General features: G+C 37.1%; 1 protein-coding gene across 1 annotated transcript; it reads right to left on the bottom strand.

The window, feature by feature from the left end:
* Positions 1 to 380: 380 nt before the first annotated feature.
* col28a1b (collagen, type XXVIII, alpha 1b) lies at positions 381 to 19415 on the bottom strand. Its single transcript, XM_053487354.1, has 35 exons — positions 19339 to 19415; positions 18366 to 18493; positions 17645 to 18201; positions 15067 to 15087; positions 14875 to 14940; positions 14732 to 14785; positions 14385 to 14429; positions 14274 to 14300; positions 13121 to 13165; positions 12991 to 13035; positions 11586 to 11639; positions 10921 to 10989; positions 10387 to 10455; positions 10243 to 10311; positions 10047 to 10115; positions 9312 to 9380; positions 9063 to 9131; positions 8906 to 8974; positions 8338 to 8409; positions 8179 to 8247; positions 8014 to 8085; positions 7572 to 7640; positions 7356 to 7424; positions 6080 to 6148; positions 5889 to 5957; positions 5534 to 5602; positions 5053 to 5121; positions 4845 to 4913; positions 4695 to 4775; positions 4449 to 4484; positions 4314 to 4350; positions 3550 to 4104; positions 2509 to 2657; positions 1759 to 1924; positions 381 to 1525 (listed from the first exon to the last, which is right to left on the bottom strand). Exons 2-35 carry the CDS (start codon positions 18484 to 18486, stop codon positions 1353 to 1355), a joined length of 3411 nt encoding a protein of 1136 aa, XP_053343329.1. The 5' UTR covers positions 18487 to 18493; positions 19339 to 19415; the 3' UTR covers positions 381 to 1352.
* Between the last annotated feature and the right edge of the window lie 1581 nt (positions 19416 to 20996).

The following is a 20996-nucleotide window of genomic DNA, read 5'->3' as shown; positions in this document are numbered from 1 at the left end:
TTGACACAGGGTCCTTGCATTCTGGCTAATGAAGTGCGGTGCTTTTAACCTCAGCTATCTCACGCTGTCTTTTTACGTCACAAATAAAGCCCCTGACCGAAAGCTTGCTTTTATTAACACCAGAAAAAATATACTGTATTTGCACAGTGTGTGCGGATGCTTCCAGCACCTCGGTTACGTCTTTGTACCAGGTGAGTGATGTTTTTCTCTTTTATTAATACTATTCATTGTTTCATGCTCCGAGATGAAGCCTCATTTACTGTAGGTGTCGATCAATCAGTGATAAGGATTTAATACAGAAACAAATTGATTAAAACATAAACAATAAAGAAAATTGAGCAGGGAAATAAAAAAGAGAGCTAAAAATAAAGAAAAAAAAACACACCACATAGACAATAACAACACTAGACCGCATAGACCAAAAGTTTGTTGTGTAAATTTTCGTTGTTCGTGTATTTTAATGATAAGACATGTACAAAGTTTATCGTGAAATCAGGTCTTTGATGGAAAGACAATGTAGGATCATGTAAAACAGTCAGGTTCAACATCTACAGTAGCTTATTAACTAAGAGTAAGATGATTAAGAGTGAGACAATGAAGTTTAACAGTATCGTCCATGAAATTTTATTTGAGACAGGAATATTTAATTATTGAAACGTTAAATGTTATCCTCCAAACTGAAACACATTATGACGAGTTTTTTAGCCAGTCTGACGCTGTATTTTTCGACAAACTGATGCCACAAGTGGGCGTTGTTATTCCAAGCACTGTTACAATGGTGTTTAGGAATAATAATTAAGAAAAAAATTAATACAAATGAGAAACTACGGAAAGAGTGAGACATGGATATGTGGTTTGAAATGAGTATTACTTAATAGATTAAAAAAAAGAAGCTGTAAGAAGGTACAAGTGTCTATTTTGCTAGTTTAAAGGATTTGGTGGCCAAAAGTATTCAGACAGCAACGGTGTATTGATGTTGAGAAGTGTTTACTGTAAGATATTATACCTGTACTGTCACATACTGTAAATGTTAACTTACTTCTTATATAGTGTGCCATTACTTTTGTCCCAATTGAATGGAAACACTATAAGTGATTTAAACTTGATTGCATAATCCATATTTAAAATCGTAGTAATTTATCAATGACTTTATATGTCGAGGTTTGCATTAATGAATCTACTTATACATAAATTTGCACAAATCTGGGAGCAATATGAACATTTTTCATGAGGAATGTATTTGTAATACTCAACATCGTAAACTTGCCTGTCTTTAAAACTCCACTGCTCGGCTTTAATAAATAAACGTAAACACGCTTCGGTTATTCCTTAGAGGTCAGCAGAACGGGGGTTTAGATTGTGATGCAGGATTTCTGGCAAATGCTCTCCGTATCAAAGCGATTACCGTTGCCAAAGCAACCTCCAAACCAGAACTGAGCGCAGGAGTTGGCCTTGGGCTCGTAATACCATTTCACCACGTACGTGCGACATGGCCCGGGGTCGAGCGGCTGCAGGCAGGAATCGTCTGTAAACAAAGATATTGCATCTGCCATTTCATTTTCATCCTCAATCTTATTACCAACATTCCTGCCTATAAGCCCAGGATTTTCTACTTCTAGTTGTTGGCTATTTATATGTTTGAATGTTTTGACAGCAAAATGAGATAACTCCAAGTCTCCATTTTCAGTTCATCGCTCATTATATATAGCTCATTATAAAACTACATTTACACTGAATGTAAAACAGAGTATCAGTTACCTTTGCTAAACGTATCCTGAATCAGTATTAGTGTCTCGGTGTTGGTGGCGTGTGGCTCCGGTGTCTGTAAGGGTTTCCCTAAATTAGAGTCTTCCAGACTGTTCTCGTTCTCTCCACTGAAGGACGGAGCTCTGGTGCTGTCTAAGATCTGTCCTGATTCACCTTCCTGTTCCACATCAAAATAACACCACATCAATCACGATATAATCTCTGACCTAAATATCATATTGATACGGTATGTTGAGTTACTATTTTTTTTTATTTAATTGTATTTTGTTCCAGGCAATTCTTTTAAGATATTTAAACAGTACAAAGACATTTTCCCTTTTTCCCCAGCAGTAGATGGATAGACAGAAAGACGAAATGAAAGATGAAAAGACTGACAGATAATTCATTAATCACATTAACAAAAAATCTACTGTACATGACACATCACATATTGACTCAGATCCAAATGAAACATTAAATGAGTCATTTCATTTAATTTATCACAAATGACTCAATGTTTTGATGTTTCACTGTATTTATGTGAATCATTATTTGACGTGTTATATAGACTTCATTCATTATTTAATAATAACTTGTAATAATTCATATCAACATGCGACACTGACTGCTGAATAATATGACATACTGTAAGTGATAAGTTAAACTCTATCAAGCACAATAATTCCTAAAACACGTTTATTTTAAGTTTCATTAGTCATTAGATACATGATATGGATATGATATAGTACAGATAGGGGCCACCTGTGTGCGGTTGGCTTTAAAGGTCGGGATTTGAGTCTTCCTCGATAGTGCTTCATCATAATATGGAAGGAGATCAGGGCTGGGAGTTTGAGCAAAAAAAAAGCCATCACTGCTCTCACAGAGTTTAGCGATGAGCTTACTCTCCAGTGCTGAATCAAAGAGAACACATTAAACACAAATGAAAAGTTAGTAAGGTAGACAATCTAGAAGGTTAAACTGCATTTAACTCTCAAAGCCATATGTGTATTAGATTTAAATTTAGTATCTTCTAAAGATAACACAAATTGTTTATGAGTTTGCATGTTTTCCCCGTGCTTGGTGGGTTTCCTCCTGGTACTCCGGTTTCCTCCCACAGTCGAAAGACATGCAGATTAGGCTAATTGGCATTCCCTCTAGTGTGTGAATTTTAATCAGAAGTTCTGCCACGGTTGTAAAATGGGAATAAATATAATAGTAATCACTATTAGCCTCAACGACCTTAGATGGACTACAGAGCAGTGTTGGGAGACATTACTTTTTAAAGTACCTCATAACATTACAAAATTACTCTCTTTAAAAAGTAATCAGTTTCATTACAGTTCTGATAAAAGTAACTAGTCGAGTACTTTTCCACTGCAGAAAATGTAAACTCCTTTGTGGTTCCTCATGCATGTTGTTTTAGTCAAGACCTTTATAATTATTCTACCACCATCACTCAGTGATGTTTAGCCCATAATCCGTTAACTACTAATACCCCTATCCCAGCTACACGGTGGCCGCAAGTACAAAGTGACTGGTCATCTGTCACTTTATCGCTTGCTACACTAAACTGTTCCTATCAAGGGGTCGCCACAGCGGATCTGTACACAACTTGAAACAGTTTTTTAAAGCCCCTCCTGACGCAACCCTCCCATTTTTCAAACCGGGCTTGGGACCACCAATGCATCCTGCGTGAAACCCACCGAGAGCAGGGAACAAACCAGGATCCTCAGATCTTGAACAAATCAACAACCTAGCGCCTTAGCCACCCGAGACAACTGAACCACAATAAGGTAACATTACCAGTGAGTGTCCTGAAGTCACTAATCAGATAGAGGTGTTCCTCATCCGGATCAGATGCAATGGACTCCAGCTCTTTCTTGAAGCTCTTATAAAACTGCTCACTCTGATTCACCACACCGATGACAAACATCTCGATGTTGCTGGTGTGTGCGTCTCGCACCGCATCCTCCAGCTTAACCACGTCCCGCTGGTCTGCCTGGCCATCCGTAATCACCACCGCCACTTTCTGAACTCCAGGGCGGGCCGAAAGAAACAGCTGATTGGCCTGATGGATGGCGCTTCCTGTATAGGTTCCCTCTCCCATATAGTGCATTTGGCGTACAGCAGATTTCACATCGTTATGACTCAGGGGTTGAGAGAGATCACTGATCACTACAGTCACGTGGCTGTACAGCACAATCCCAACATGGGTGACATTTGGCTTAACGTGAATGCGGTCGATCAGGGCATTCACAAAATCTTTTATGATGTCAAAGTTGTCGGGACCCACACTCTCTGAGCTGTCGATAACGAAAACCAGCTCCAGGGGGTTAAATCTGCAAGTCACGCCACAGCCTAAAACAAGAATTTTTCTTAGGATTGTTAAAATGTAAAAGAAAATGACAGATTTTAAGAGGCTAATAAAGCACTGACAGCTAGCAGAGGGCAAACCGCAGCGCTCGAAATCTGCTTGCTACCAAGTTCGCTTCTTCCAGTTTAATTTATTTGTTGTTATTATTTTTCTTTATAAAGTGCATGCAAATAGGCAAAATGGAAAAACTCACCACAAATGGATTTAATCAATTTGACAACTTCTTCTCTCTACAAAATGCAGGACAAGAAACATTATAGACACACCCATCATCTGACATGATGATGTTCTAAAACGGCATGCTTCCCAATGGCTTGATCAGACTTACAGTAAGACCGGGTTCCCCTTTTTGGCCTTCTATACCCTGTCACGTAAACATATTACTTAAGAGTTGTAAAATCAAAAAGAAAAAAGTACTGTAAGTATGAAAAATTATTCTTCATGTAAATGTATTCATGGAAAAGTACTACAAATATATTCAATCTGTACTGAGACTAGTTTCCGTAGTTTGTTTTTGTAAAATAACTTAACAACCATAATTAAATTAATATTTACAAAAGTTTATCATTCTTACTATTGGTCCTGTTTGCCCTGGTTCCCCTTGTCCTCCTTTGTCACCTTTGTGTCCTTTTTGGCCCCAAAACCCACGGTCTCCCTGCAAAAAGTTCCAACGTTACAATGGTGTCCAAATCTTCTGGGAGAACAGCATAGGAGCTTATCTTACCTTTTGCCCAGGAAATCCCTCTCCTGGGGCTCCTCTTGGTCCCACTAATCCCTGGAATCCAGGCTCACCCTAAACAATATGGAATTGAAATTCTACCAAGAACTTGATCACATTTCTTCTTCACAATATTATAGTAGCAACACTCAAAATCACTGAACAAATATTTAAAGTTTTATGATTTGTACTAAATATTGGTAGCTCATCTTGCCTTTGGGCCTTGGATTCCTTCCCCTGGGAGACCTGGTGGGCCAGGTTTGCCAGGCAGACCTACAAACCCCTGCAAATTAAATGAAAACCTTTTCTCATTTTCAAACTTTTAAATGAAAAGTTTTCTCTTTGGATCACAAAGAGAGTGAAGTGCCCGATTCGTAAAAATCAACTTATCCTCAATTTGTGGAAAAGACGCATCTGTCCATGGTAACCTCTCACCAACACCACCTACACATTACACAAACTCGGCTGGGAGTTATTGCCATATCCCCCATACATTCCTGACCTCGCTCCAAGCCATTTCCACATGTTTGGGCCATTCAAGGTGTTCCTGGGAGGCAAACCCTTTGCATTTTCTTAGTATCACTTGTACATCATTTGCCTTGGGACAACCCAGACCTCAAAACCTAGAGGTAATTTTCAGATGACCAGGGGAGGAAAATCTAAATCAGAGTATTGTATTAAAATAAATTACTAACCTTTGGGCCTAAAAGTCCTATTCCTGGTGGTCCAACTGGCCCTGGAGGACCTGCAGAACCTCGATCTCCCTGAACCAGAAAATAGTCAAATATGGATTAAATCAGAATTTACTTCATATTTAGTAGCAGGTTTACGCCATACATTTCTTAAAAGATCTGATACTGAAGTAAGGTACTGTAACACCAAATGATGTACAGTAATTTGAATGGAGAAATACAACTTTGCTACTTCTACATTACAACTCCTAATTTCTGCAGTGAACTACTTTTAAATTCCACAACGTCAAATAAAAAAACAAAAATGAATCCAGCTTTACTACAAGAGCAGCTCAGAAATGGATAAAATAATTTATACCTTTGGTCCAGGAAGGCCTGTTCCCTCTGGACCCTGCTCTCCAGGTAGTCCTTGGGTGCCTGGAGGACCCTAAAGATCATGCAATGGACAACAAATAAAGGGGAAAAAAAGGGATGTATTGTTTCTACTACAGCTGGACTGTCTGAACTGATCTTGGTTAATTGTTTAAAGCTTATGAAACTAATATTTACAGGTGGACCAGGATAGCCTTCCCCCTTCAGCCCTGGTGCTCCTAAAGGCCCAGGTAGTCCTCTTTCACCCTTAAAAAAAAAATAAATAAAATACTAAGATACTGAGAAAGAACAATAATGAAAAAAAATTATATACTGTTAGGTCAAAAATGTCTGTTTTTAGTAAATAACATTATACTTTGACTTATTTTTAAAAATCACATATATATTACCAAAAGATTGATTTGACACTTACAAATTTGTTTACAATTTTAAATGATAATTTTTTTGAATTTTGTTCTGTAAACGATTGTTGTTGGTAATGATTGGCATGTGGTTTATATATTGCTTATATGCTATTAAAATATCAACTAGTTATATTTAAGAATGTCTAACAGCTAACTAAATATTAGCCTATTATTATTACTATTATAACTAAATATTTATCTAAGTTATGCATTCTATAAAATAATAGAAAAAAAGGAAACACTTAAAAAGTAATATTTAATGTCTATAAAATTATTTTATGATTTCTTGTATACAGTCTTATATACAACCCTAATATTATTATTTTTGGTCATTTAGTACATTCATGTGGTTAGCTGGACACTATGAATGATGGGTACATTGCTTCATGTTCTAACCTTCTTATCCTGACACGCCCATTGCCCTGGAATAGGGTCAGTCTGGACTCATCAGACCACATGACCTTTTTCCATCGGTCCTAAGTCTTAACTTTATTCTCCCTAGCAAACTAAATGTGCTTTTGCAACCACCTTACTTCTGTGAAGTTGAGGGTTCAGCACTGTCCTTTCTGGTTTTAATAATGTTTTGGACAGTTCTTAAACCAAGTCCAGAAATTTCAGCAGTCTGCTTAGTTGTCGTGACTTTTTTCCCCCCAGGCTGGGTATGTGCATCCTGTTATTAAATTCATAAACTTAAAGATGCTAAATGTTGGATATGAGATGATACTGTATGCATAGTAGGATAATTTATTAAGCTATGTGAGAAGCTAACTGTATTAAGTGTTTAAGAGCTAATATTACTACTAATAATAATTTGTAGCAATACTGTATATACTGGATATATGTTGGATATTACATCTATAGATATAGCTTTGGTTGAATGCATTTGGGGAAAAAATCTCTTTAGAAACTAGTCTCAGCTAGAACCGTCAGTATTTATTTTTGAATCACGTTTTAGTTGCAAGCGTTACAACTGGAGCTACCTCAGGCATACAATAGCAAATGGGTTTGATGTTAATGTATAGAGTCATAATCTATGCATAAGTTTTGACCTTTGGCCCAGGGATCCCTATTCCTGTTTCTCCAACTGGTCCTGGAACTCCAGGTGGTCCAGGATCCCCCTAAGGTTAATACACTCAGGATAAGACACCATAATCAGAGATTATTCAGCAATGCATGCATCTCTACATCTGTTTGATTTAATGCACTGATTAAATATATCTCTCAGAAATATTGAGATTTGACCATAAATCACAAATTTTAATTACCTTACTGCCCGGCATTCCCCTTCCTGGAGGTCCAATTATCCCAGGAAGCCCCAGACTTCCCGGTTCTCCCTACAGAATAGACCAGATAAAAGACACAATCTGATTTTACTTTTCAGTTTAAATTTGCAAAACTTTCTCAATGGGCTAAACAACCCCAGTATAAACTGTATAAAAAATTTAGTCTGGCAATTAAACAAACTATATCATCATTTCAGTTAGAACAGCTTTGAACAGGGTGATATTAAATGAAAAATGACTCCACATTAAATGTCACATGACTCTACAAATTGATGTGCTTTTTGTTTTCTGAAAATACATTTTTCAGCAACTTTTTTTTAGAATATTATTTAAAAGAACTACAGTTTACTTGACTAATCATAAACAATCTATGCTATATTCGAGGTCTAAATGATTGTGTTTTGTTTTTCATTTTTTTTTATACCTTGGTCCCCACTGAACCCACAGGTCCCATGATTCCCGGTTGTCCTCTTGCTCCTCTTTCTCCTCGCTCTCCCTTAAAGAATATAGCATGTACCATTTAAATCCCATTGTGCTCTGTTAATATGCCCTACTGAAATTGCTAAATAATTCAGGACATCACATAAACCTTATCTCCATGTAGTCCTTTACCAGGTGGTCCCTCAAGTCCTCTCAGGCCAGGAACACCAGGGTCACCCTATATTGAGAAGATAAGATATAGCCAAATACTGTATTCTGGAGCAGATTTGACTTGATGGTTGAAGAAAGTGTATGTGATCATGCAAACCTTTGGTCCTCTAGTTCCATCTTCTCCTGGAGCACCTGGTTCTCCTGGGACACCTTGAAAGCCAGGCTCACCCTATAGTAGAGACAGAGGCTCTTGTTACAGGACAGATACTCACCAGAAAGCATGAAAGCTAATACAAGCTAGATGAAGACTATATGAAGTCAGCCTCCAAGACAGATGAAGTCAGCCAACAACATCTTTTCAAGCTATTCTATATACAGCATCACAGGCAGCATGACACATTCTTCCTACTTCCATATGCATGAACTCACAGGTGTCGATAATTGACTAACAGAGGTACATGAGTGTATGAGTGACAGGGAAGAGAAAGTTCCAGAGATCACTGACAATTTTGCTCTCTTGCATACTCTCTTCCTGCCCAATGATGATTGAGGCATTGTTGGGAATCACCTTAGTGATCTTCAGTACGTATTTAATAAGTCTGTTTGAGTGTGCAGACTGTCACATTCAAGTCACGTGTAATAAGATGATCATGGCCACAAGTTTGAGATAAGGGTGTCTAAATAATTACAATCAAACAAAGACTTCTGTCTTGTTTCTGTCTCACCTTGGCTCCTGGCTCTCCAACACCTTTTGGTCCGGGTAGTCCACGTTCTCCCGGGAGGCCATGGTCTCCCTGTGACAGAAACAGAAACATCTCATGTTTCCATCAGGAACTGCAATTTTTCCATGTTGTACTTCACTTAAATTAACATTTTCCGCACCTTGTCACCAGGAATGCTTATCCCGGGGATCCCTCTGGGACCGGGTGGACCTATGGGGCCCTGTGTTCCCTTCATGTGTTATGTTATAGTGTTGACATGAAGACAAATGTACAACACAAGGCAGAAAATTAAATAGATACACTGGTCAATTATTTTTTTCATCAGTTGATACGTTTCAAGTCAGACTTGGAAAGCAGTCCTGTGGAAGAATTCTTAGTATACTGTACATGGTATATTAACGTTTGAAACCTTTTCTCCTTGAATTCCCAATCCAGGAGGCCCTGTGGGACCAGCATGGCCAACAGGTCCAACATTACCCTGTGGGATGCAAAAAGAAATATCATTCAACATTGTATTATCATAAGTGTTGAGTGTAACGCGTAACTTTTTCAAAAATGTAATCTATTATTCAGACAATTTATGTAATCCATGAGCCAGACAACAGTCGTTCCCAATTTGTATGTGATAGTCGTCCTACAAGCCCCGCCCCTGATAACCAGCCCCCCCCTCTGTTATTTCTGCGGTTATACCCCTATCTCACCTATGTGGTTTGACTATGCGAGGACCAACACGCTGAAACATGGAAACCTAATCACCGCGCCAAAACTCGCAGTGAATCATGATGAACCGTATTTACGGCTAACGCACAAAACCACGTAGGTGAGATAGGGGTATTAGTAGTTAACAGATTATGGGCCAAACTTCACTGAGTGATGATGGTAAAATATTTATAAAGGTCTTGACTAAAACAGCATGCATGAGGAACCACAAAGAAGATTTAATTTTCTGCAATGGAAAAGTACTCGAACTAGTTACTTTTATCAAAATTGTAATGAATCTGATTACTTTTTAAAGACAGTAATTTTGTAATGTAATTAGTTACTTTAAAAAGTAACGTCCCCCAACACTAATTATCATTACAGTGCAATGATTTATCATTAGGTTCATCATTAAAGAACTTATAATTGCTATTATGTATTATACCTTTTCACCCTTGATGCCAAATCCTGGTGGTCCACGAGATCCAGTAGAACCGTTATAACCTCGATCCCCCTAAGGTATAAACTGGGTTAGAGTTTAAGTTTTCTTTGCTAAGCTGTGTACAGTATGTTAAGTTTGGTTAGCTGAAGTAATAAATAAAGCATAGCACTGTGTTTATCTTTGTATATAAGTCACTCACCTTTAGCCCTACTAGCCCCTCTCCTGGAAAACCAGGAACCCCTCGAAGCCCTGGAAGTCCTGGTGGTCCCTACAGTCATTACTGCATTATTAGTGATATGACATACTAAGACATTTCGACACATTTCTGTCTGTACCCACTTACAAGTTGGCCAGGTTCACCTCTTCCGACTGGACCTACAGGACCTGGTGTTCCCTGGTTTCCCTTGTCCCCCTAGAACCATTGCATAGTAATAATAATAAATTAAACACTTGTAGCAGGTAATGTCGTTGTTTACTTGTTTTATTCTGAAATAATTATGCACAAAGGTTAAGAATAAGCTAGAATTAATTGAATATATTGCCTTATATGTAAGTGCAGAATAGGAAAAATCTAGAGCTGGAGCCCAAGATCATCTCTAAACATCACTTTTAAAAAGGCAGGTTAAAAAAAAAAAAACTTTTAAAGCAATAGTTTTTCCACATTGTTCCTCGTCATTCGTGCTTGCAACAGACTTAGAAAATAGATTTTTAATAAATATCTTAAAATTTATGATGCTACATTAGCATATTTCCTTGCCAAGTCTTGGTTCTAATAAAAAGCATGTTTTTTTTTAAATGTTAGGATTATTTAATTAAAAAGTAAATCTAAATATGAATTCCTGATATTTAATGTGTACAATAAATGTCATCGCTTTACCTTTTGACCGGGAAATCCAATGCCTATATCCCCTCGAGGTCCAGTCACACCAGGAAGTCCACGATCTCCCTACATGCAGATTGAACATTACGACATGAAAATGTATGTGCTAATGTTCTTGCGTGGATTTTGGAAACATGCTCTTGATTGATGCTCCTAATTATGAGTAAAGGCTCAATTCAGAGATTGCAACAGGTTGCTGATGTTTGCTAAACCTGCTACTTATTGCTAATGTTATAGCTAGATGCTAGTTTGCATATCATGAAAGGAAAAAAAACATAAAAAAATGTCTATATATAGCAACAAAAGAAGACCTGAAGACCATTATGTTTCTTTTGTTTTCCTCTTATTGTGGCTCACGTGCCAACATGTCGCGTGCTATGAACTCTCTGGCAATGTACTTTATTGTCTTTTACTGAGCATAATGCTATCTTTCATTCATACTTAGATCTGAAAATAGTATGTAATACTCTCAAAGCGCTCTTTGTGTGATGGTGTTTTTCCAAACATTTTATTTTCGAGGGAAGCCCCCTTTAAATGTCAGCCGTAGAAAATCCACAGAAAAAACACCATGTATGAGAAATAATGCCTGACTGTGCCACATACTGCGCAACAAAAATCCATCATTCTCTTTCCTGGGAACAATTTCAGTAGACTGTTCTTACTTTGGGGCCTTCCAGTCCTTCAGGTCCTTCATCGCCTGGTGGCCCTTGGGGGCCCTAAATCAAAGACAGACAAAAAACAATGAGAGACAATTTATACTTTTTTTGTGATAATGTATTACCTGCAAATTATTCTGGATGCTTATATAAATATAACTCAACTTTGACATAATGCGCATGACTTCACTTTATCGCACTGTATCGATTATTAACAACTGTTGATTATTTTCCTATAAAAGATCAACACTTTCTTCGTTTTTCATTATTTAATTAAATGAATCTTGTCATGTATACAGAAGCAGAATTCACAAAAGACAAAAAATTTAATCTGAAAACTATTTTTAATTATGAGATCTTGATTTTAATTATCTTATAATTGTAATTGATCATAATAAACATACACTTTTACAATTATGAGATAATAAGTCATAATTATGAGATATTTTTTTGTGAATGCAATGCATTTAATTACCAAGACATAAAAGAAAAAGCAGAAGAAAAAAAAAACTTATAAAAAAATTTATACTCCCGGGTGTTTTAAAAATGTGCTTTAAAACATAATTATAATCTTGCATGCATGCTTTAGGTTTCTACTCAATCATCGCTAAGATTGAATTTTTGTAACTGGTCATAACCTAGAAGGTGGGATTTGTTACCCTCACACAAGCTGGCTAACAGACGCTGCCTAGCAGTTTAGCAATTGTTCTTTTTTTATACTTCAACTATCATCATTATTATTTTAATTATACATAAATGTGGTTCAGATTGACAATGAGATTAAATAATTAATAAATACTGTGCTAATCTGGGCTAAAAAAAAAATTACAGCAGAAGGTTGGGGGTTCAAGCCCAACTCTAAAGCCTATCTGCTTCAGGATGGTGGGTATTTTTTTTCCTGTCTTTGCATTATTTCCTTTTATGCCCCTTAAGTAGCTCAGAATAAAACAATGCCAATATTTTTATTTGTTTATTTTTAATAGCTATACAATGCTAACACATACAAATACTAAATCGCTCTCTATACAGAACATTATAGCATAAAGAAGATAATCTTTACCACTTAATGTAAAATAAATGAAAACATTATAAATCATGCTAAATGAGGGCTCTGATTTTTGGACCTTCCTGTATGTAGTTGTTCCTCCATGCACATAGCAGAACAAAGTCTAAAAAAATCCTGCATGTCTTCAGTACATTCAGTGTGTTAGCGTGCTCATTGAGTCCAGGATTACTAGTGATCCTCTGCTCACATTCCATAAGTGCAATGTGGAGAACAAGCGCCATTACTACTGCTACGGTTTCATTCACTACTGAGTCTGTAAGAGCAATAATATTATATATCATTTAGACTGGAAAAAGAAAACAGTGGGATCGTGCATGGTCTAAAAGATGATTATTTAATGTTTACCTCCACTCCTCTGACTCCTCTCGGTCCTGGAGGTCCTTCAATGCCCTGAGAAGAACAATCTTTCATCTTAGAACTCAGTACTAATTAAATATAGAATCATCATTAATGAAGGTCTATCATGTGGTTTTACCTTATTTCCTTTTGATCCAGGAGCTCCACATTCTCCCCTGTCACCCTAGAAGACACTCACTGATCACACACACTGAGTAGGAAGTGTATTTTCTACGAATATTATAAAGAAGACAAACAGCCAAAACACAGTGTGGGATGATTTAATTATTTTAAAGAAGCTATTGCCAAAGTTTATGCAACATGGAAGTGAGCAATTTTGCTTACTTGAAAATTCAGCTATTTTTTAGCGTTATATTGTCTTGCTTCATACAATAATAATAAAAATTGCAAATTACTCATGTTTCTTTATGAGTCTTGATACTAAATTTGGTGTGATCTTCTTCTTCTTTGTCTTTCGGCTGTTCCCTTTCAGGGGTCGCCACAGCGAATCATCTGCCTCCATCTAACCCTATCCTCTGCATCCTCTTCTTTCACACCAACTAACTTCATGTCCTCTCTCACTGCATCCATAAATCTCCTCTTTGGTCTTCCTCTATACCTGGCAGTTCCGACCTCAGCATCCTTCTACCGATATATTCACAATCTCTCCTCTGAACATGTCCAAACCACCTCAATCTGGCCTCTCTGACTTTATCTCCAAAACATCTAACGTGGGTTGTCCCTCTGATAAACTCATTCTTGATCCTATCCATCCTTGTCACTCCCAAAGAGAACCTCAACATCTTCAGCTCTGCTGCCTCCAGCTCTGCCTCCTGTCTTTTCTTCAGTGCCACTGTCTCTAAGCCGTAGAGCATCGCTGGTTTCACCACTGTCCTGTACACCTTTCCTTTCATTCTACGCTTCTAGAAGCAAATGATTGCTTAAATGAAAAAAAAAGACAAAAGCAAAAAAATCTGTAGTGTCTGTTTACAACAGTGCTATTAAATTCTGGATTCTGATTGGTCAGAAGTTGTTAGTGAATATTCTACATCAGCAGCTCTGACTGAAATGGAGCATTCGTTTAAAGTTACATCAACAAATGCACTCATTTAAAAAAAAAGGTTGTGTGTGATCGCCAATATGTTAGCAATTTAACGCTGATGGAAGGAGTCTCCAGTGTCAGCGCTGTGTGAGAATCAGGGAAAATCTTTAGTACAGAGGAGATAACGTGTTTGTGTTTCACAGTAACATGACAAGCTGTGTGTTTTTTGTGGAATATTGTCTACTCTTACCTTATCGCCTTTGTACCCGGGTCGTCCCTAAACAGACACACATAGCCAGTGACACACACTCGTATAATAATATACAGAATCTATATTGAAATGCAGTTCTGTCGGATTTACCTCTGGTCCGTCCAGTCCGGGTGGTCCTGGGGGTCCAAAGTCACCCTACGGGACAGTACAGGAGGAGTCAGACATGTGGTGTGTTTGGATAATCATTAGTACAGACATTCACCCTGTGTGTGTGTGTGTGTGTGTGTGTGTGTGTGTGTAATGCTGTAGATTCTTGTATATCTGTATTAGTCAGTTTGAGTATTTGTGCATTTGTGTGTGTGTGTTTGTGTGTGTTTGTGTGTGTGTGTGTGTATATGCATATGCAAGTGTGAGTGTGTGAGTGTGTATAAGTGTGAGTGAAAGTTGCATACAGTCCCTTGTGTGTTTGCCCGTGTGTATATATTTATCCAGCTCACCTTTCCACCTTTCTGTCCCGGCAGTCCGTCGATCCCCATGTCTCCTTTTCTCCCCTGAAACAAACCCCGCAGAGACTCACTCATTTATTATACACTCGCTATAACACACACATCATTAGTGCAGGATCAGGGTTTACACTCACAGGGCTTCCTGGCGGTCCTCTGTCTCCTTTCACACACACACACTGTGCACTTGGCACTTGTGGACACTAAAACACAAAACATGCAGTAGTTATGTGTGTGTGTGTGTGTGTGTGTGTGTGTGTGTGTGTGTGTGTGTGTATAAAATGCACATGTGTGTATGGGCACAATACAACACTTTGTAAAACACTTACTGCCTTGCGTACTACTGTTTCCTGAAAAATAAAGAATACAAAGAGATTAGAGCACAGTTCATGGAAACACATTTTTAATAAACACTACATGTACAGTACCAATGCATGGTGCCAATTTTATTTTTAAATGTTGTACATATAATACAAAAACCGCGTGTTGCCGAAGAAGCTACTTCTGAAGTTTATGCAACATGGAAGTGACCAATCTTGCTTCCCTAAAAACTGTTTTGAAGAGATGATTTTATATGAGCCACAAAAATGTATATTTTTCTCACTTCCAACTGTAATAATTTAAAATGCAAAATATTCATATTTCTTTATGGGTATTGATACTAAATTTGGTGTAACCTTCTTGAAGCATATGACCTGTTAAAATTCTTGCTTAAATGTTTTTTTGCTAAAATCTTAAAAAAACAAAAAAACATGTAGTGTCCGTAACCATGTCAAATTCATGTAGCAATATCTTAACAAATTTTCATATTATTTTAATTTTCATAATATTCTAACACTTTTTCAGGTTTGTCTATTTATGTGAAATCTAAATTAAGATTAAGATTGAGACAATTAAGATCACTGAAAGATTTTAATTTTAAAAAAGGTTACGGACACTACATCAGAGGGCATGTAATAGTATTTAGCAAATGTGTTACTTTTTAACTGAGAAAAATCTAAATGTGTATGCATATTTACAAAAAAAGAAAGCAAAAATCAGGAGATAAGAAGCATTAAGTATTACTGTATAAAAGATGGTGTTGTATGATCCTAACTGAAAATACACTTTTTCACCTTTTTAGAACCAATACCAGGTTTTGGCCTATAGTTAGGGGGTGTAACACAATTTTGTTATATGTACATCTGTTACTCCAATACTTAAATTTGGACAGGAAGGAGCCATTTGTAAAGCTTTCTATCTATCTTTGACTGAGTAAACTAATAATATGAGGTTGAGTCAAAAATTTTCCGCACTCTCAGAGTCTGTGTATGGTTAATCCACTTGAACATGTTAATTACCTTCGTACCTCAGTAACAGATATACATGACACAAGGCTAAAAAACTTCAACTTGTCTTTCTGTGAATCAACAAGAGAACTGACATGCATGTGGTGTTTCCGTGTGTCTCTTTTCTGGTTACTCGCCAAACAGGCCAGTACACCTATCGAGGTGTGGAAGTTGAGCAAGAATCGTTTCACTACTCATCCAAGTAGCGTCTTCAGTCTGAGGGAAGAACTTTGGACAGAGAAGATCGATGGTTCTAGAGAGGGGTAAAAGAAGCCATCTATGTGCACGTGGAAAACTCTTCTCTCAACAGAGGTGAAAGTCTTGGGCACAACCTGACTCCTATTTTTTCATGCTGCCCTTTTATCTATCCGCAGGAAGATCAGGACGTCCTATCAGGTCCACCAGTAAGGACTCTCACCCTCTCTGTTCTTCTCTCTAAGAAATCTTTCTTACTAATCTCACCTTCTCCATTGTTCACATAACAAGCCTTTTCTGACAAGAGAGGATCCTTTGAACTTGGATGACTTGGAAAGATATGAAGAACGTTCCTTCATCCTCCCTCAAACTGAAGATGCTACTTGGATGAGCAGTGAAACGTTTCTACAGTTGACCTGACTTAACATCCAGATAACCTCACCTGGATGACTGAGAATGTAAACAAATTTAACAGACAGGCAAAAAATAAAATTAATAATAATAATAATAATAATAATTTTTAAAAGAGTTTTTCTGCATTTCCTATTAATCCGCAAAGTTTTCCAATTTTGTAAATATGAAATACAACATTGGAAATCTCCCAACTGTGTGACATAATTTCTGCCCACTGGGTCTAACCAGAAACTCTGTGACCCTATTTATATCCCTAACATGCAGCAAACAATCTCTATCTCTCTATCTATCTCTCTCTCTGGAATGTTCAACCCAGTTTTAAATCCTCATTGGTTTTCATTTTTTAATGTCCGTGGAATCACTTAGCATGCGTCGATGCTCTCGGCCCGATTTTCCACTTGGAATTTTTAATGGTCCTAAACACAGCATGTCATTGTGGTATCAGACTTGATCTTTTCATATGCGGCAGTTATATAACTTTACGAGGAAAATGTTCGCTGTTGTGGCGAGCGCACAGACAATACAGCACGACTTCATCTCCTTTACAGCTCTCTTACGGTTTTTTAATGTTCTTATTTTATTTTAGATGATTATTATTAGTGTATAAACTGCATAGGTTTTTTTTTTTTTTTACATTAGCCTTAACTACTGAGATGATGTTAGACTTTATGGCATGCTGTTATAAAAATAAAAATAAAGGACTAGTGTGAGTAGTGTGATCGCTGGTGCAGGGTGGAATTGCCCTTACCGCTAAGCAGGTGATGATTTTCCTCTATCATCATGTTTTTATATTACATAATGCATGAAATTCTCAAATAATTCATCAATTCATCAAATCACAGTTATTGTAAAATAATCACCTCTAGTGAACTCCGCTATGTATCAATTGTATTAAACCACCCTGTCGTTGATTATTTGCCTATAACAGCACACCTTGTGGATTGTTAAAAGTTCCTATCGTTTAGCTTACAAGCTCCTGAAGCAGTTTCTGCTCGAGGCGCTGATCGTTGAGGTTGTGCACGAACCGCTGCATGGGTGCACTAGCCATGGTTCCCAGTTTGGCCTTATGGCTGCCCTGTGATGACAAGCTAATGGTGAACAGCGTGATGTTGTGAGCTTTGGCCTCATCGCTGGCAGTCAGGCTGTTAGGACTCCGTGGATGGTCGGAGCCGTCGGTCATGAGCAGCATCACCCTGACGCTCTTAACGTCAGTCTCATGGGCGAAGAGCTCGGTGGCGTTCCTGATGGCGTAGGCTGTGTACGTGCCCTGTCCGATGTAACGCATGTTGCCCACGCTTTTCAGGAACTTCTCCAGTCCATGCCATTCTGAGAACCTCTGCATGATAAACACAGAGCTGCTGTACTGGAGAACGGCGAGGCGGTGCGTCAGAGCCCAACCGGGAACCTGCATGTTCACCATCCGTTCAGCGAACGAGCGCACGAAGCTTTTCTCCTTTTCAAACCCGTACAACATGGCGCTCTCGGAGCTGTCCAGGAGGAAGGCCAGCTCCAGAGCACACGGCAGCACTGCTCATGGAAGACATAAAAATCCAATCCAAAGGTTATGAACAGTAAGAACATGCGTGGGTGGTAATCATTTTAACATGTGTTTCTGGAGGCTGGTTTTTGAAACATCAGAAATCTAAATCTATAAATGTGGGTCATACAAAAAGGACGCAACTTCTAGTTACCGTTTACATCTTTTGTGCTCAGGTTGTTCGTTTTGTCTCTTCTGATCTGACTTTGAACGTCGTGTGTAAGGGATAAAAAAGCAAAGCCCATCAGCATCACACTCCACTGCTTGGCCTTCATGCTTAGTCTGAAAGCGAATGGATTAAAGGAATAGTCTGAACAAAAAAAGACAATTTTCCCAAAGGGTGACCCAAAGGTCATCTATGAGTCAAGAAATTGTCTTATGCCTATAAATAAAATAAATAACAGTATACACAATGTCATCATCCGAATCACTTCTAATGCAGGATTTCACCTTTAAACATTATCTCACAAGTCCAGTTTTAAGACCTTTTTATAGATAATTAAGAAATGGAACACCTCATTCACATTCATCCTTTATCTATACCCATGAGGAGCCAAACTCAGGAAACTAAGGGCACAAGGCTAGAGTGCCAACCACACACACTCTGGGAAATTTTTAGCAAAAACTGCAAAACAAAAACTAAAAAGCACACAAATTAATATTTACATATTAACTATATTGATTTTATATAAAGTTTTTTTTTTTTAGTTAGGACTGTACTGAACATTTTTTTTCTTTTTTACGGGAACCTATTTTGCATTCTTGAAAGCATATCATAGAAATATTCCCTAAGTAATAAATATAATAAGTTGAAAAAATATTAACTGTAAAAAACATTATTTTTCAGACAGGACTGATTTTTTTCCTAAAGTAACAAAGTTGCACTAATGGCATTTCCAGATATCACTTTTAGAAAATAGATTTCTACAAGATTATGATCCAGGCACAACATTTTATTCATAAGAACGATAATAAAACTAGTTATTCCTACACTTTTATATTTGTTTAGTTTTATTTTATCTTTAAAGTCATAAAAACATGCATGCACAAAATCTGGAACAAGAGTCTGAAGTCATCAAGGGCTTCGAAATTAAAAACAACTGAAGTCTTTTTTTTTTCTTTCTTACCTTTTGTATCCTGCCAAAGTGAAGGATTATCCATCCATAACCCTGTAACATGCTCACATGGATCTGGCATGGTGATGGTGCAGGAGGTTGTCACACTTTCCTGCTCCTGTCAACATTTACATGGTTGCCAGATCATGGGAATCACAGAAAAAGAAACTTTTCGAATCATTGCTAAATCATTTAACTATGTAGTCTAATAATATTTAATTTTTTTTTATAACAAACCTTAATTCACTCAATAATGCATTTAATGTAAAAATAATATTTTTGTATAAAATCTAATAATGATGCTGATGCTGATGATGATGATAATAATAATTATAAAAAGAAGAAGAAAAAGAAGAAGAAGAAGAGTTGTTTGAATTGAAACTATTTAATCTGGTTCACCTTTACTTATTATTTGATTATTTATGCAATAATTATATGTGGTTGCCAGGTTTGTAGTATTTCTCCCAACTGAGCTGCTGTTGCAAAAATAATTACATAAATTAAAATATATATATTTATGTATACAGCTCTGTAGCTGAAATCCCTTTCTTATGTTTTTTTTTTCTTAGAAGTGCATGACCTTGTGACCTTAAGGTACTAGAGATGTGTGTACAGTACAGTACAGTGTGTACAGATATGTGTGTACAGTACGGTAAATGTTGGTATTCAGTTTTTTTTGCAAGATTGTGTTAGGGGCATTCATTTGTGATTATCCCGATATCTTATGATCAAAATTATTCTAAATTTCATCTTTTGTGTGATGTTGTTATAAATCCTGTATATAACTTTTTTTTTTCTTTGAAGAATTGAACAAAAGAATTCAGGAGATTCAGATTCAGGGGACTCAGAGCCAGGGTTCAACAAGAGAAGATAATTTTAATGTGTGAATCATTCGGCCTGGGCAATTTAATCCAAACATGAGATGCAAAACAATCTTATTTCTTCCAGGTTTATGCTGAAGTGTGCATATGTCAACCTAAGGACAAGAAAGGAAAAAAAAAAAACATAATCAAGGACATCATGCAAACATAAGTCAACTGGGTCTGTATCATATGTATATTAATTATATTTGTATTTAATTATACAGAATTAGAAATAAATCCATACATTCATAAAAGCAAGCTTAACCTTCTAAGCCTATCTTACTGTACATACTGTAATCACGTCCCAAGCGATCATCCATTCCAAAACACAGTCACTTCTCCTGTACGTTACCAAGCATTAAATGAAGAAAAGTCACATTAAAATTTTTAAAAATAGAGTCAGCCTTATTGTAGTTTGTGCTATTTGGATCTGTTTCTGTGCTTCTAACAGTATAAAACAGACCCAAATTACAGATAACAGAAGGACAACATGAAATACCATGATACTTAGTGAGATTTCTCAAGAAGGAAATGTTGTGTGTACATCATTCACAGCCTACCAATGTACAGGTAACTCCTGGTGTGCTGTCATATGATCTAAAGTCACCCGATTTTGCAAAATTATCATCAGATGATCATCAGTCACACTCACACACCTGAATCTAAATAAATATCATCTAAACATCAAGGATAACTGATGCTTGTCAAACTGCTGAGACTTAAGCACTGTGCAAAAGTTTTAGGCACATGTTACAACTACAGGCGCTATAGAGCAAAGATGTCTTTAAAAAAAAACATTAAAAAATA

The sequence above is a fragment of the Clarias gariepinus genome, chromosome 26, assembly GCF_024256425.1.
Source record: "Clarias gariepinus isolate MV-2021 ecotype Netherlands chromosome 26, CGAR_prim_01v2, whole genome shotgun sequence".
NCBI lineage: Eukaryota > Metazoa > Chordata > Actinopteri > Siluriformes > Clariidae > Clarias > Clarias gariepinus.
Note: the sequence above shows the minus strand (reverse complement) of the source record. Positions and strands in the feature narration are given on the sequence as shown.

What these genes read in the sequence shown, in the direction of transcription:
- col28a1b (XM_053487354.1), bottom strand. Translation starts at nt 18,486, where the DNA reads ATGAAGGCCAAGCAGTGGAGTGTGATGCTGATGGGCTTTGCTTTTTTA. An exon ending in AAGGACTGGAAGGCCCCAAA is followed by an intron (nt 10,990 to 11,585) that starts GTAAGAACAGTC and finishes ATCTGCATGTAG; the next exon opens with GGAGATCGTGGACTTCCTGG. An exon ending in AGGGGCTAGTAGGGCTAAAG is followed by an intron (nt 10,116 to 10,242) that starts GTGAGTGACTTA and finishes TTTATACCTTAG; the next exon opens with GGGGATCGAGGTTATAACGG.